Here is a 15,484-nt window from a genome sequence, read left to right as displayed (position 1 = left end):
AATAATACAGGAAATCCTAAATAAATATAAATTGATAGTTTTTAGGAAGTATAAGACATAATTCTGGTTCGTATATATAATAATAAATAGAAAGACCTTTAACAATTCTGGAAGAGGACTGCTTTCTTTTCTTGGACAAATCACATCTGTAGATTCTTCTTCCTTAATTTCAAAACTGAAAAAGAGAGAAAGAAATGTAAACTATTTGAAAGCCCAAATTTATTTGAAGCATTTTTGAAAGAAAGTGCAGAAACCAAATGCATTTATTGTGCCTGTTTGCTTTCTATCATCTTGGCATTTCTTATGTTTAGACAGCTTTACTAAAGCTGATCAAAGCATTTCCTTTATTGTCATAAACTTTCCAAGTTCATTTTTTAAACTCCAATATTTTTTCCTATCTATTTTTAACACAATTCTTCTGTAGTATATTTTCAAAACTAGTCAGTTAATTTGATTTTTAGCTTAAGGTTACCATATGTTTTATCGAGAATTTTTCCCTTTATCCTCACATAATGGTAGCTGTAATTGTAACTGCCTTACAAATTTTTTTGCTTATTGATTAGATTTGTATGCTATCTAATATGTAATGATACTGGATGGCTGATATAGAATAAAATTATAAGTAAAAATGAATTTCCCAATAATTTAATCCTAAATTGAAAGAAAGAAATTGAAAATCTTTGCATATCATAAATCACATATTTAAATTATATAAAATTTAAATATCACTTTATTTTATTAAATTTTTTACAAATTTGGTATAATAAAGGTAATTTCTAAAAGTCTCTTGATTTTATAGTCGTAGAGAGGAAAGTTTGTTTTTGCTCAGTTGAAATACTAGCTCAACTAATTTCCAATTTAAATTGTTAGCAATTTATAATTTGAATAATTAGTAAAGAGTTGGTTGAATTAAAAAATTAAATATAGTAGAAGACTCAGACAACGTTTAAGTGTAAACATGCTTAAGGGTTGAATATGCTGAATTAACAGCATCAACCTGAGAGGAAATCGATACAAATTTGTCTATCTGGGACTCTGTGTTCTATTTCTCAATACACAATTTATATTTCAGTAGGTTTGGACCAAACAGTGTTTTCGGAAACTAGACTGTATATAATATAAGATAACAAATTATGCTAAAACAAATTCTATGCTAGATTTCAGTTAAGCTCCAGAGTATTTCATTCAAATTTCCTCCAAAACAAAATGTTTTAAAACCAAGATCTTCCATATTAAAAGAAAAATACCAGTTATTTTATTTATTTGATACTTATATGGCTATCTATTTTTAAAAACATAATTGTAGGTTCCACACAGCAGTACAAAAGCAAACACCCCCCCCACACACACACAGAGCAAGAAGCTACGTAAAATCTGGTGCCCTAGCCATTTTCCTCTGATGCAGTCAGACACAGGCTTTAATCTCACCCTATTCCAATACTTGGATGACAAGCTAGCTCTCTATAGCCTTCTCAAAAAGATGAGAACCTATTAGATCTCAAGGGGAAGATGTTCTACAAGATAGGGATTACTGTGGAAAAAAGTTGCTAGATCCCACAGCATTTATGGGAAGGAATATGGAGTGTGTTTATTTGATCTGATGGAATGGGAATATACTGTCAGGGAGAGATCATTCCACAAATAACCTGGCCCATGCTAAGATTATATGGAACAATGGAACAAAACTAGAAGCTCAAGGCCTCTCATACAATGAAAGCATAATATGGGCAAACCTAGGGGTGTCAAACACTGAGAGAGCTACTGCATTCTAGACCAGTTGTAATTTCCGGGTGATCTTTAAGGGCAGCTCCACATAGAGCACACTGTAGTAGTGGTGTACAACAATAGTTGAATGGCTTAAGAAGGAAGACATATTTTCCATACAGACCTCTAAATTTCATACTACACATGCCACACTGAATACAAACAGTAGCAAACATAAACTTAAGCTGGAGTTCAAAATTTGGCCAGAAAACTATTTTATATAATAGCTATTTTATTAAAGAATGGCATTATAACTAATTGTAAAAATAAGGTCCTTCATTTCTAAAATAAATTGATTTCCCATTTGAATGCATGTACACAACTGACTCTTTTGCGCGAGATAATAAAAACATATAAAGTTATGTATACTGTAAAGTGCAGCGTAAAATGGTACTATCACTTCTTGTTGTCTTAACGCTGTTCCTCTGTTCATACAGTCTAGGACTGTATTGGCCTTTTTTGGCAGCTGCAGCACACTGCTGGTTTATACTTATGTAATTGTCCACTAGGACTCCTAGATCCCTCTTGATTACTGCTGTTAACCTAGGTACCACTTATTTTATATCTGTGACTTAAGTTTTCTTGTCTAAGTGTAAGGCCTTACTTTTCTCACAATTGAATTGTATTTTATTGGATAGGGCCAATAAAGTATGTCAATCAAATCTGTCAAGATTCTTCTGGATCTTGAGCCTATCTTCTAAAGTGTTGGCTTTGTGTCAAATGTAAATTTGATAAGTTCTCTTTCTATCCCTTCATCTAAATCTAAATTGCTTACCTTAGACCAGGGGTCGTCAACCTTTTGGACCTCAGGGACCACCAAACTCATAATTTTAAATCCTATTTTGTGAGTGTGGCTTGGTGGTCGTGTGGCTGGCTGGGCATGGCTTGTATGTAAATATTAGAAATTCAATATTATATAAATATTGAATTTTTTATTAAAAAAAGAGCAACTTTTACCCAAAATCAGGCAAAGCAGGCAGGTAGATTGAGTTGCTCACAGAATCATTCAGTGATCTATCTATCTGCCATCGGCTAGCTCAGTCTCTCAAATTTGTTTGCCGTGAGTCTACACTTAATAATAGAACCTTCAGTCCTAAGGGAGGTTCGGGTGTGCTTAAAAGCAGAGCCGAAGATCTAAAGATTAACTAGAAAGCAAGAAATCCAACCATTTCCTGCTTCCTAGCTAATCTAAATCTCCCAGCATAGCAGAACAGCTGATGGTCAGAAAAAGGAAAAATAGCAATTTAGCAGGCAAATTTGCCAGGTAAGGAGTGAGTGGGCAGGGAGGGTTCCCACAGGCCATATGGGTGGCGCAGCCTTGTGTTTCCGCGCAGCCTGGATTAATTGCTTTGGGGGGGTGCTCTGGGGGTGAGATTTCTCTGCGGCCCACCAAAATTTTCTCGTGGCCCACTGGTTGGCAACCGCTGCCTTAGACTACCATGTAAGATACTTCAGGGAAATAACACAGCTGAGACGTGGCAATCTGCTCTGCCATGCAAATCAGCTGGGCAGATATAGGTGAATACAGCACAGAGGAAGTCAGGTGGGCCCCTATGATCATCGGAGCAAACTGGTTCGTAGCCAGCTGATCTTCAGAGCTAGGGCTTCACCCGAACCACTCCGAACCGGGAGAATCCTGCCCCTGGTTCCCTCCATGTCAATGTAGTTCCATTAAATTCCATTCCAAAACACTGAGTGAGATTGGTCAGCCGGTTACAAATCTGTTTGGTGGTGATGTGATTATTGCACAGTTTTCCTTCTTATCAAAATGTAAGGTGTAATCTTCTTTGTCAAATGTACTTTAGAAGACTACTTATTTTTAGGAAAAAAATAGAAGTAAAAAGAGAAGGTTGAAAGGCTGAACCTTAAGGTAAGAATATAGGTTTGAAGCACCAGAAAAAATGTGCAACACTTGTTATAGTTAGTAACCTTTGCAAGAAGAAAGATTCAGAAGAATAAGTCTAAAGATAGTGTTTGGAACTTGGGTTCATCTACTGAAACAGAAAAGATGTGTTCAAACAAGCTTTTGATGAAAATCTACATAATATAATACTACTGCTAAGGGAAAGATTGATATCTGCAGAGAAAAAGCAACAGATGAGGGAGAGTATTTAATCTTCTGCCATTTGCTAATTCTTTCTCTAAACATTTTTTCCTAATAAACTCCAAAATGTAAAATAAATTCAGTCTCAAGAACTGGGCTGGGAAAGAAGATTACAAATCACTTGATCTTCATTGATACTTTACTTAAAAATGCATATCCCTGTTATGGAAATGTATAACAAGAGTCCCATTCAAACAGCTTTGGCAAAAAAAGAGAAAATATAGTGTTTATTAATATACTTTTCACACAGTTTTCATAAAGGACAGACATCATACTGGCTACATCTAAATAAATGTAAATATAAATAATTCAAAATCAAAATTTAAATTCTTATATATAAATTCTAAATTTCATAAGTCTTGTTCAAATTAAAAAAAAAACACTCCAAATCATTACAGATTACCTTAGACAGCAACACTTTTTTAACACTGTTAACTCTTCAAAGCTCATCTAAACATCATACCACGTATATTTTCCCATCTCTGTTCTTTATATAAAAAAGCATCTATAAGTGTTAAGGGAAAAAACAAAACAAAATCTATCCTCCTTTAATAAGCTACCCACTCATGTTATATATACAAAATTTTGCAGCATTAGGCACCAATACTTGGAAAACAAAGAGAAGCAGTACTGGCAGGAGAAAGTAAATATATTAGTTTTGGCAATAAAAATTGGCTGAGTTTGGAGTCACACAGGAAGATAAGGGTTCTCAAAATAAGTTCCAACAATTGCAGGCTATATAAAGATAGCGTCATTCAGGACTGATATTGGACAGCAATACAGCTTTAATTTAAGCTTAAATAAAAATTGCTCAGAGTATAAGGTAATTCTGAATATAATTTGTAATAAAACTTTTAAACAAGAAGGTAAAAGCTAATACAAACTACAAGAAAGAAAGAAAGAAAGAAAGAAAGAAAGAAAGAAAGAAAGAAAGAAAGAAAGAAAGACCCAGATAAAAACAAAAAGTGCAAGACAACGAAAGGAAAAAAGTATAAAGAATTGGTTTCCAAAATTCTCCACAGCCATTACAAATACATTTTGAACTCGCTTTACAGTTGCATCATATTACTTTTATTTGTATAATCTATTCTGTTTAATCATTAAAAACATAAGTCCCAAGCTATTTTTTTTTCATTTTTATGCAAAAAATCCATAAGAGGCTTCCAGTCAGGAATAAATGTAGATAATATTTTTTCTCTAATCAAAGAAGTCCAGTGCTGAGGTAATTAGTAAGAAGGGAATTAGTCTTTTTATTTACATTCATTGGAGAGGAAGGGATTACAAGAGAATAAGCAGGTACACAAAGAGGAATACACACCAGAGGGAATATGCTAGCACAGGCTCCAGTGAACTCCCTATGAGGGAAACAACAGGGAGGGAAGCCTTTAGCATGAAACTGTCAGGTATAATACTGAATTAGTTAGGGGTTTCTAAGGCCACAGAGCTGAGTTTAACAACTTGCAATTACTACTTTTTAGGGATATGCTAAAAAGAAGTTCAGAAATAGATAGTTAGCTCAGGCAAACTCTCCACTCTGTGGGGTGGAGGGAGAAAAAATCCTGTCAGGCACAGACAATGCTGACTGACTGTTATGGTGAACATGTGACAGAGACAGAAAGACGCTACAAAGGTTATAAATGCGGGCATAGTCACAAAATTACTTTTTTCTTACTTTCATAATAGTGAACATTCACTATCCAAGGCAGTCACTAAGCGAAGACAACCTGTAAATCAAATACAAAATTCAAAAGCATTTGAAGAATTAGGATTGACTGGCAGTGATGTGACAAATCAAGAGAACAGCTACTTACATACTATTGTGAATGTCTTGCTTTTTGTTTTGGCTTATAGTTCAGGCCTTTAGCCCCGTATAGGCGTCTACATATGAAAGTGGAGAAAGTCTCTCTAAAAAGCATGGGGTTTCTTAACAATTTACACAATCTAAAATGGGCCTAGAATTTCCCATCCAACAATTCAAAATCATGTAAAGAATACTGTATTTCTATTGTTCTTTGTCCATTTTTCTTTGTAAATTGGACCCCAACAGTTATTTTAATGAGTGCTAATTTCATCCTCCGAGTTGTGCTTCATCTTTCATATCCAGAGCTGGTTGTATTATCTATCAGGTTAATTATTCAGGAAACTACCTTTTCTGAAACCTTCTCCCGTTGAGTTCATGTTTTTGCAATATTGGTGGGGTTTTTTTGTAAAGTCTTTGCTAAAACTTTTGCTTGTGTGAATGGGTTCAGTAATTTGTGTATTATTTTAAATTCCCATTATATGTTGTAGCATATATACCAGTCTTTCCGGTCCTTCAGCTTCAGTTTTGTTTCATATTTGTTGACCCATAATTGTTAGCTTTATAAGTGGCTCCGCTGCTATTACTTTAAATGGGTATTTAATTGGTGCCTTTCTAATTTGACAACTTATTTATTGCTATCACACCTCATTTTATTTAAAATGAGTAAATTAAAATTTATTCAAAAGTCTCTGGATGGTTCATAAGCATTAAAATATATATGTATATGAACTACTTCTACCTTATTATATTGTAAAGTTATATCAAAGCAAAATACCACTCACGCATCATCACAAAATCTCCAGAACCAGAAAGGCTACAAACTTGAAACTATGTTCCTCTTGGTTTCTAGGTACTCACGAAGAAAGGATTTTTTGAAATGACCATCAGAGCATTACTATTTCACATATTATTATTAATACGCTCTGATGCTAAGGAGTTCTACTCTCCCTCCCCACCTGCAAAACACAAGCAGAGGAAAAGAGTTTGTTTCAGCTTCACAGCACCAAGCAGCTTTAGTACAGGACAGCTGAGCTAAGCCACGGCCAGGCTCCTTGCTGTCTCCTTCTTGCTCACACAGCGAATACTGTTTCAGTTTCCAAACAGCCCTCAACTCTCTCACACACTGACACACTGACAGGATGCTAGACAGATGAATATTGATGGATGCCAGTAGGCAGAGGCAGAATTCCCACCTCCCTTATTTTCTCCTCCCCAGCCACATAGTTTCGTAGAGAAGCACGGGTATCGAGCTAGTATTCTAATAAAACAATAACAAAAACAAATACCTAATTAAAGGCATTTCACTGTCTTAATAAATACCACCAGTATGGAGGCCACCTATCTCTGTATCTCTTGACAGGATGCACCTCAAGTCCGTCCCCCCCCAGATCAGCCCTCCCAGGAAAATTACAGGAAACCCAAGTATATAAGCTAATTCTACTTTATTGTACTGTAAAATTACATTAACAGAATCTTGCAAAGTACAAACTTCCTGTTGCCTTTAATTGCTTGATCAATTAGGGTGGATTCTTCCTAGGTTTAGTTGACCTTTAAGCCTCTGGAAGATCCTCCCTCTTTTGTCTGATTTCTTAGCCAGCATCTCTTCCCTTTGTCTTCCAAGGTCATCCACACACACACAACTGCTTGGGCAGTTTCTGCTTGGAAAAGATAACTCAGAAGATATTGAAGAACGAAAGCATGAATGGTTTTATAGATCAAAAATAGCACTTTAAATTGGCAGGTGTCATGTATGTATGTATGTATATATGTAAGTCTTCAAGTTATTGTTGACTACTGGTGACTGCCTGGAAAAGTCTAAGTTGTCTTGGCAAAAATTTTTATAAGGGGTTTGCCATTGCTTCTTTCCTAGGATTGAAAGTATATACGTGGCCCAAAGTCACCAAGTTGGCTTTTTGTCTAAGGTGGAACTAGAACTCACAAGCTCCCAGTTTCTAATCCAGTGCATTTACCACCACAGCAAATTGACTCTCACTTGGAAATATATTGGTAAGTCATGCAGTGCTTCTAATCCAGGTGTAATATTGTTGAAGCAACTCTCATCTGCTGCATTCTATACCATTTAGTTTCTGAGTAGTCTTGAAAAGCAGTTCTAGATAGTGTGGCAGTAGTCCAGTCTCAAATGAGGGCATGTGTGACTCTTGCCAATGTCTCGTATTCCAAGTTTTCCCCTGCCACAACTAGTACATACAATAAAATTGGATAAAGGCTTGGTGGCAGCTTCCTTCTTCTAATCAAGCAGAAGCCTTACATAGGTGAAGTGACCCCAATGTCACTTCAGGTAGAGTGCAATCTGATCCAGACTTGGCACTGGACCCAATGAGGAGCCAAGATGTTTTTTGAATGAACGGTACTTCCATCTTGTTAGAATTTGGTTTTAGCTTATTTTGTTCCATCTAATCCAATTAGCCATGGTAGAAATCTATAGCCACATAGCCATTCATTGCTGATACATTACCCCAAACTGATGAATTATCTCCTCCAGCAGTTTAATACTGATCTGATAGGTCAGGAAATATGGCTGAACACCTCAAGTGCAAATCCTCCATTGCTACTGAATGGAATTATCTATTCAAAACAGAAAAAAAGGCATGCCACTCAACCCAATCTTTATAGGTAGTACAAGAGAATACCATGCTGAGAGGTATAATGGGACTAAAAGGCCTTCATTCTCTTTCTTCAAATCTCAACAAACATCACCCCCAAACTTTCTGTCCCACATCCAGACCTGAAGGAAAGAAGACGCTAGGTAGAAGTGATCAATACAGTTGGATCAAGAGATGGCTTCTTCAGACATGGCTTCAATATTATTTCCTTTGAGGTAGTTAATACAAAAAACAAATTAATCAAAAAAGTATTTTTTGTATAGAAACCTTTTTGTATCTGGTGATATTCCTTTTGGCAACTCAAAAAAACCAAGTAGCAGATGATTCAGTCTGCATTTTGTAGAATTCAGATTGGAAAGAATCTGACCACTTTCTTAGAATCCACAAACTAGATCTTCACAAGACATTATCTCAATCACCTAATGAAATATGTTCAATCTGAGTCTATGCTAAAGTGAATTGAAGCAATTTGATCAGCAAAAAGTCAAGGAAAAAATAGTCATAATGGGATAACCATGAATAGCAGCACTAACTGACATTCTGCTGAAACAACTAGGACAAAGAAGTGTTGATGCTTTGCTACTCTTATCACTATAGGATGGGTTCAGACATGAACATGTGTTTGAGTTCTATCAAGCTTACTCCTTGTTTTACCATTATTACTGGGAATTATAAGTATTTTGGCATTTTAATGATGCTTTCTAAACAAATAATTTTTGGTCTACTTCATTGAATAATCAGAAAAATTCCATAATACTGTTATATCTTATTATTGCTTAAATAAAAATGAAAACAAAATGCCAAAATACTTATAATTCCCTGTAATATTGAAATTGAAAATAAAAACATACCCGTACAAAGTAATTATTAATTTAAACAAAATTAGATTGCAATCATGGTTTCTCTAAGAAACTGATCAGTTTCTTAACCAACTTTAAGACACACTATTTCTTATTTAAAATTATAAAACATGGAAAAGCTTTAACCAAAACTGTGGTGCACTAAAATTTGAAATGAAAACTTACTTTCAAAAATTGTTTGACTGTTTATTTTCACAATCTAGAGTTTATTAATATTATAATCTTGAAAATAAAACATTATAAAGGCATATAATAAAATATTATATATTTTTAACTTTTTGTTTTTGCCATATATTGTATCACCAAAAAACACTCTTACAATGGGATTTCCTCTCATTCTTTTCCCTTTCCATTTCAGGGTGTGCTGAAAGGAAAGGAAGGGGGGGATGGACAAGAATGCATGATGTTAATAAGTATTGCTACTTATGAATCTTGTTTGTTAAGTTTTGTCAATTAAATAATTTGAACCAAAAGTGTGTAACATATTTCATACATGAAAGCAATTCAAAATGGATCTTGAATTTTCATATATGAAAGCAATTCAACCTCACTGGATTTGTTCTAATGCTCTTTTGATCCAGAGTGGGAGAAAACACTTTACCTAACTTACAGAAACTGGATATATTAAATCACCAAAGAATTAGTTTAGATTACCACAGTATTTATTAACTGTTACTTTTACCTTGTATTTTATATAGTACCATCATAGATCCATGTAAAATGTGCATATACACACAGGTGCTCATAAAATGTAGAATATAATATAAAATGTGAGAAGTAGATGCACTGCCACTCTCCCTAGACTAGTTGCTTTTATTATCAGAGGCATCCCTGGGAGTTTCAATACCTTTGTAACCCAGAAGAGGTGTTGCCAAAAGGCTCTCCAAGGGCAAAGGCTGTATTCCCTAAAATGAAAAAAAACCTTGACACTAGTATTTGAATTTAAATGATCCATATTTTTTTTCCTGGCTAACGGGAGGAAAAAAGCCTAAAAGTGTAATCCCTAGACTATATCTGCTATGCCCCGCGTGAAATTACAGTACTTATACTGAAGACGCTCAGCTTCTGGGGCTTAAAAGACTTATTTAAACAGAAGACCACCGCCTACTTTGCATCACAAAGGCTGCGTTCGCCTTATACATTTATCCGGGGTTAAGAAAAAGTTTCCTCAAACCCCCATTTTGCGAGAAATTTGCATCACGTTCAACCCCTCCACGGAACGACTCTGGCCGAGTTCGCGTCAGGCTAACAGGCGTTTGGCAAGTTTACGGCTCTGGGTTTTGTTTGTGGCGAATTCAGCCAAAAGGAAGGGATGATGCCAAAGAAGTATCGAAGCGCAGGGCGGGGAGAAGGATGGCGAGGAGGTGAAGGGGGAAAAGAAAAAAGACGCGAAGCCAACCTACTCCAGCCAGGAAGGAAGGAAGGGTCACCGCCGCTCCTGCCTTCAAACTTTGTCCCGTCCCTACCTTCGTGCGCAGCGCTGCTCGGGGGCTACTTTGTTCTCTTCTTCCTGTTCCTTGGAAGAACTTCTCATAAAAAGGCGAGATAAATTGCTGTGCCAGGGGGAAGCGGTTCTCCTCCGAGTACTCCCTCCAGACATCTTCAACAACCAGGGAAGCCAGTAGGCTACTTTTTTTTTCTAAAGGGGAAAAAAAAGCCCCCAAACAGGTGGCGAATCTCCGACGCTTGTCCTGGGGAACGGAAGCCCTCGTTCTGACTAGCTTCCTAGTCCATTATTCTCCCAACGGGACCGGGTACAGGGAAGCCTGCCTCCGAAACCTTCCCCTCTGTGCTGTGGAGACAGAAATATTTGCACGGCTCCCTCCGCGGCCCGGCCCAGGAGGCGGGCCTCGGCCCTGAGCAGCACCGCCCCCTCTCTCCAAGTCCCGCCCTTTCTCCCCCACAGCGCAGCAGCTTTAGTTCCCGCGCGCGTGATCTGTGAGTTTTCGCTCGCCGGTGTCGCCTCCGCTGCTCCTCCCTTATGCTCTGCGGCCAAGAAGTTCAGGTTGATCGAGTTTTGCCTTTCCTCCGAAAATAAACAGTCACCATCGATAGGTGTGTTTAGTTCTCGACCACAGCGTGAAGGCAACACTGGAGTAACTGCCACAAACACCTCTAATTTAACCTGCTGAAAACCTGTTTTAAAAGTACTCTTAAAACGTTCAAAAAATAACTTAGTGACCCTCCCTTTGCCTAAGACTGAGAGCCCTCTTATCTATGATAGCAAAAACCAATGAAAACAAAACCCAAACAACAAACAAAACACATCAAAACAGCAAACACAAGAAAATATGTTCATGGAAATCTGGAAAATAGATATGTTGTAGGACAGTGGTCCCCAACCACTGGGCCCCCGGACTGGTGTAGGTCCGTGGATCATTTTGTACTGGGCCGCCTATTTTGCTTGGGTGCCACCATCTTGTTTTGTCAGCACTTGAGAAAGTGCTTCCAGGTGAGCTTGTCGGTCATCAGTTGGAAAGCGACGTTTGGGTGCTGAAGGCATCCTCGCGCCTTAGTTTCGTTGAAGGGGGGGGCTTCGAACGAAGAGCCGTCCCGATGGGGGTGGAGTCTCACGTTACTCAGGAGGAGATTAAGAAAGAGCCTGAAAAGCCCATCGACAAAGGTACAAAGGAGGAGTTGAAGGTGGCGGGAGAAGTGGGGGATGGCTGGCTGGCCGGTCACTCGGCTCACCTTGCCTTGGTCGTGCGTGCTGATGCTGGTACTGGTCCGTGGATCATTTTGTGATGCCGGTACCAGGCCGAGGTACAAAAAAGGTTGGGGGCCACTGTTGTAGGGTACATACTTCTGAGCCTTAAGACCACTAAACATTGATGAAATCATGCTCCAGAATTAAATGCAGTCAGAATTGCTTAAATAAGGCTTATTCCCAGATAGCCATAAACGGGTTGCCCTATTTAGTGTTTAGGTGCTACAGGCACTCAATGTATATATATATTTTTAGATTCCTCATAAAAAGTATAACAATGGGTCTGGTTTTTTTCTCACCTGTATTAAAAACTGGTGTAACTACAATGCCTGTCTTTCTACATAATTTTAAATGTATTTATTATTATTTATTATCATTTCTCCAAGACACTTCCTTTTCCATAACAAAAAAATGCTCTAAGGCATGTACACAGAAGGAAGCCCTCTGAATAAATGAGTTTGGACTGGAGCCTAAAATAATTGCGTGCCATTGCATAAATCAGTTTTCTTTTTAAAGAACATTTCAATGTGCTACCTTCAAAATAAAAGCCCAAAATATAAACAATCTGAAACTATTTTACATTTGAGCTGCTTTGAATGTTGTGTAGACAGAAAAATATACAAATAAAAAAGTAACAATGTATTACAACATTTCTATAAATGCCAGTAGGAATGCTAAGTGAGCAAGTACAAGAATACTTCTTTCATCCTGTAGAGTGAACTATGCTATGTGGGTACAATAAGATCTCCCACTTTCTGGTTACCAGTTTTGAGTCATATTCCTCCACCATAAAAGGAATACAGCAAGAGTATAAGAAAATAGTAAAACTCACATGCCAATCAATGCATATATTACTGATGTTATAAACAACAGGCTTTGTTCCAGACATCCACATATTAGAACATCCAGAAACTTTCTGAATAAGAACTTCAGTCTGCTTCAGGCATGAATGCAAGAATGATCTTCTATTGCTCCTCCAGAGTGCCACAACATTCCCTGCTTTACAGCTGAACCAAAAGGATTCAATCTATCCTGTAAGGCCTGTTCAGGGGCCTTAGGATTAGGACTTAACAGGGCAGGTATACTAGCCTACTCTATAAATGGAAAAGCTCTTCTCTTTGAAAGGTAGCAGCCAATGTGACATATTGTGGAATAATACCTTCTGAGCACATATAAGGGAAATTCCAGAGATTTTATGTATGCTACACCATCATGCATTGACAGTATAATATTTTCATATTTTTTCATTGAACATATAATTGTGATGTGCTTTTTAACATATTTGCCATACACTAAATCAGTGGTGGTGAACCTTTGGGGCACTGAGTGCTCAAAATGTGTACGTGCACACACATAGCCAAAATGCAAGGTGCCCCTGCACATATGCACACATCCCCACACGTGCCCCCTGTGCATGCACAGCAGAGACCCAAAGGCCAGCTGGCTGGCGGGAGGCATGTGTTCATGTGCAGTGGAACTGAGGCAACGGCACACGTGCCCACAGAGAGGGCTCTGCGTGCCACCTGTGGCATGCGTGCCATAGGTTCGCCAACACTGCACTAAATAAATCCTGCAGAGTTGGATCCAACTTCCAGAAAGCCCCTACTTCTAGATTCATGGCAAATGTAAGGTAAAAGACTCCCTGCGTATTTTACTCCCTACTCATTGCAGGCGGTGCTCGTCTACATTTTGAGGCCATTGAGCCAGCACTGTCTGAAGACATTTACATGGTCATGTGGTTAGCATGACATCATGGAGCACTGTTACCTATAGGTACCCAAAGTGGTATCTATTTCCTTCATTTGCATGCTTTTGAACTGCTAGGTTGGCCAGAGCTGTGTGAGGACAGGAGCCTACCCATTGCATGGTGCTCAAGTCTCGAACCTGGGCTTTTGGCTTTCTAGCTAACAAGCCCAGCATCTTAACTGCCAAGCCATTGCACCTCCTTGGCAAAGGACCAAGTGTCTATATTACTCCAGGATATGGGATGAAATTTAAAAACCAACTTCTGTAGTATCCTAATTACCTTAGAAGGTCTTTGGCAAATATTATACTCCAAACATATGAAACATTTAAAATCAGTTATATGATCAATAGTGGCAATCCCAGCACAATACCCTTGCTAGGATTAATTCTATATATTAATTTAATATTACATTGCAATTCTGAGATTAAAATGGTAAATAGTAAGTAGTAAAGTAGTAAAGTAGTTATCTGACGCTTGGGACTTTACATTTTTATTCTGCCATTTTTTGTCAAGTCAAGGAAGTATACATACCAATTTTCCCATCTCATATTTTCCCCGTAGCAATAACCCTGGGAAATGGGTTGGGCTGAATTACTGGTCCAAAATCACCCAACTGGCTTTCATGCTTAAGGGAGGCCTAGAACTCACAGTCTAGGCTACTACCTTAAGCACTACATCAAATAGGCCCTCCCATTGATTAGGTAGATAGATAGGTACCATAGGTATATAGAGGTATTGTCTCTCTTCAACTTCTGAGGCCTTGGCAGCTGTCCAAGGGACCTTGTGCTAGAATAATTATAGCTTTTCTTTCTAGCATGCAGTAAAATAACCTACTTCTACTTCTGGTAAGAAAGTTTGGATCATTTAGATGATAGTTCCCTCTCTATTAGTATATGGTAAAAACAAACATTTACCAAAAGCATTGTGATAAAGTCCCTGTAGCAATACACACTTTGGGATTAGCTTTACATTCTTATATTTCATATAAGAAATTATTTGTTTTGTTTCCAATTTTTTTTATTTCAGTCTGCATATGCACAACAATACATTAACAGTGTGGCATCAATATATCATACATTTTAGTATAGGCAAAATTAATAATATCAATCATATCTCTCAATGCATATATTTCACATTAATTCATAATCCTAATTTCTGTAGTACATAATTGCACATTTCAATTTTAATTTTTATCATGTCCCTTAATATCTTGCAAATCCAATCTTGACTCTTGTAAGTCCAATCTTATATCAACAAATAGTTTCTCCATTATATCTCCTCCTTTTCTCCTTTTCTTTCCTCTTCCTTCATATTTAAAATCCTGTTTTTTAATAGATATATTCAATCTCAGAGTCCAGTATATTATTTCAGCCAGTATCTTTTGAATTTATTTTCAACAATCCATACTCCTGGATGGTTCTATAACAATTAGTTTTCCTATACCATCAAGTGGCGCTCTTGAGTCTTTTTTACTTTTAACTTTCTTTATTGAATATAATCTTTTATTAAGTTCACTAATTTCAATCATTAGCTAATATTTCTTTTCTTTTCAACACAATTTCAGCATTTAATTATGCCCTTTAATTATGCCCATAATTCAACAGTTATCCAGTTTAATTTCTAAACCTTTGTTGTGTTAAAGTATTTTCCTTTAAATTTTCTCCTCCAAATTGATCCAATCCAAATTTTATAAGATCCAATTTCTTTTTCACTTTCTCTGGTCACCGCTTCCACACACTTCCCTCCAAGATAGCCCTTTATTTTAATACCGGGGTACGTCAAAAGCGATGTCCTTTGCCTGGTTCACACTCTGCTCGCTACTTCTCTGCTCCAGCACAAAACTTAGTTTCCCGAGTGTTCTTTGTCTTTGTGATGGC

The 15,484-nt window shown here is 37.3% G+C and overlaps 1 protein-coding gene across 3 annotated transcripts in view; it reads right to left on the bottom strand.

Moving 5' to 3' along the window:
• CRYBG3 (crystallin beta-gamma domain containing 3) overlaps positions 1–10,996 on the bottom strand; it is a 74,993-nt gene extending 63,997 nt beyond the window's left edge. For all 3 annotated transcript variants that reach the window (XR_015744328.1, XR_015744327.1, XM_026700732.2), the window contains exons 1-2: positions 10,620–10,996; positions 97–175 (exon numbers count right to left, since the gene is read on the bottom strand). Coding sequence is in view for 1 of the 3 variants with exons in the window: in XM_026700732.2 (XP_026556517.1) it covers positions 97–175; positions 10,620–10,753 (213 nt within the window). In the remaining 2 variants the exon portion in view is untranslated. The remainder of the gene's footprint in view (positions 1–96; positions 176–10,619) is intronic.
• Positions 10,997–15,484: the final 4,488 nt, after the last annotated feature.

The sequence above is a fragment of the Pseudonaja textilis genome, chromosome 7 (genome assembly GCF_049901715.1).
Source record: "Pseudonaja textilis isolate UNSWEBS1 chromosome 7, rPseTex1.2, whole genome shotgun sequence".
Classification (NCBI taxonomy): Eukaryota; Metazoa; Chordata; class Lepidosauria; order Squamata; family Elapidae; genus Pseudonaja; species Pseudonaja textilis.
The sequence above is the reverse complement of the archived record's forward strand: the minus strand, read 5'-3'. Positions and strand labels throughout refer to the sequence as shown.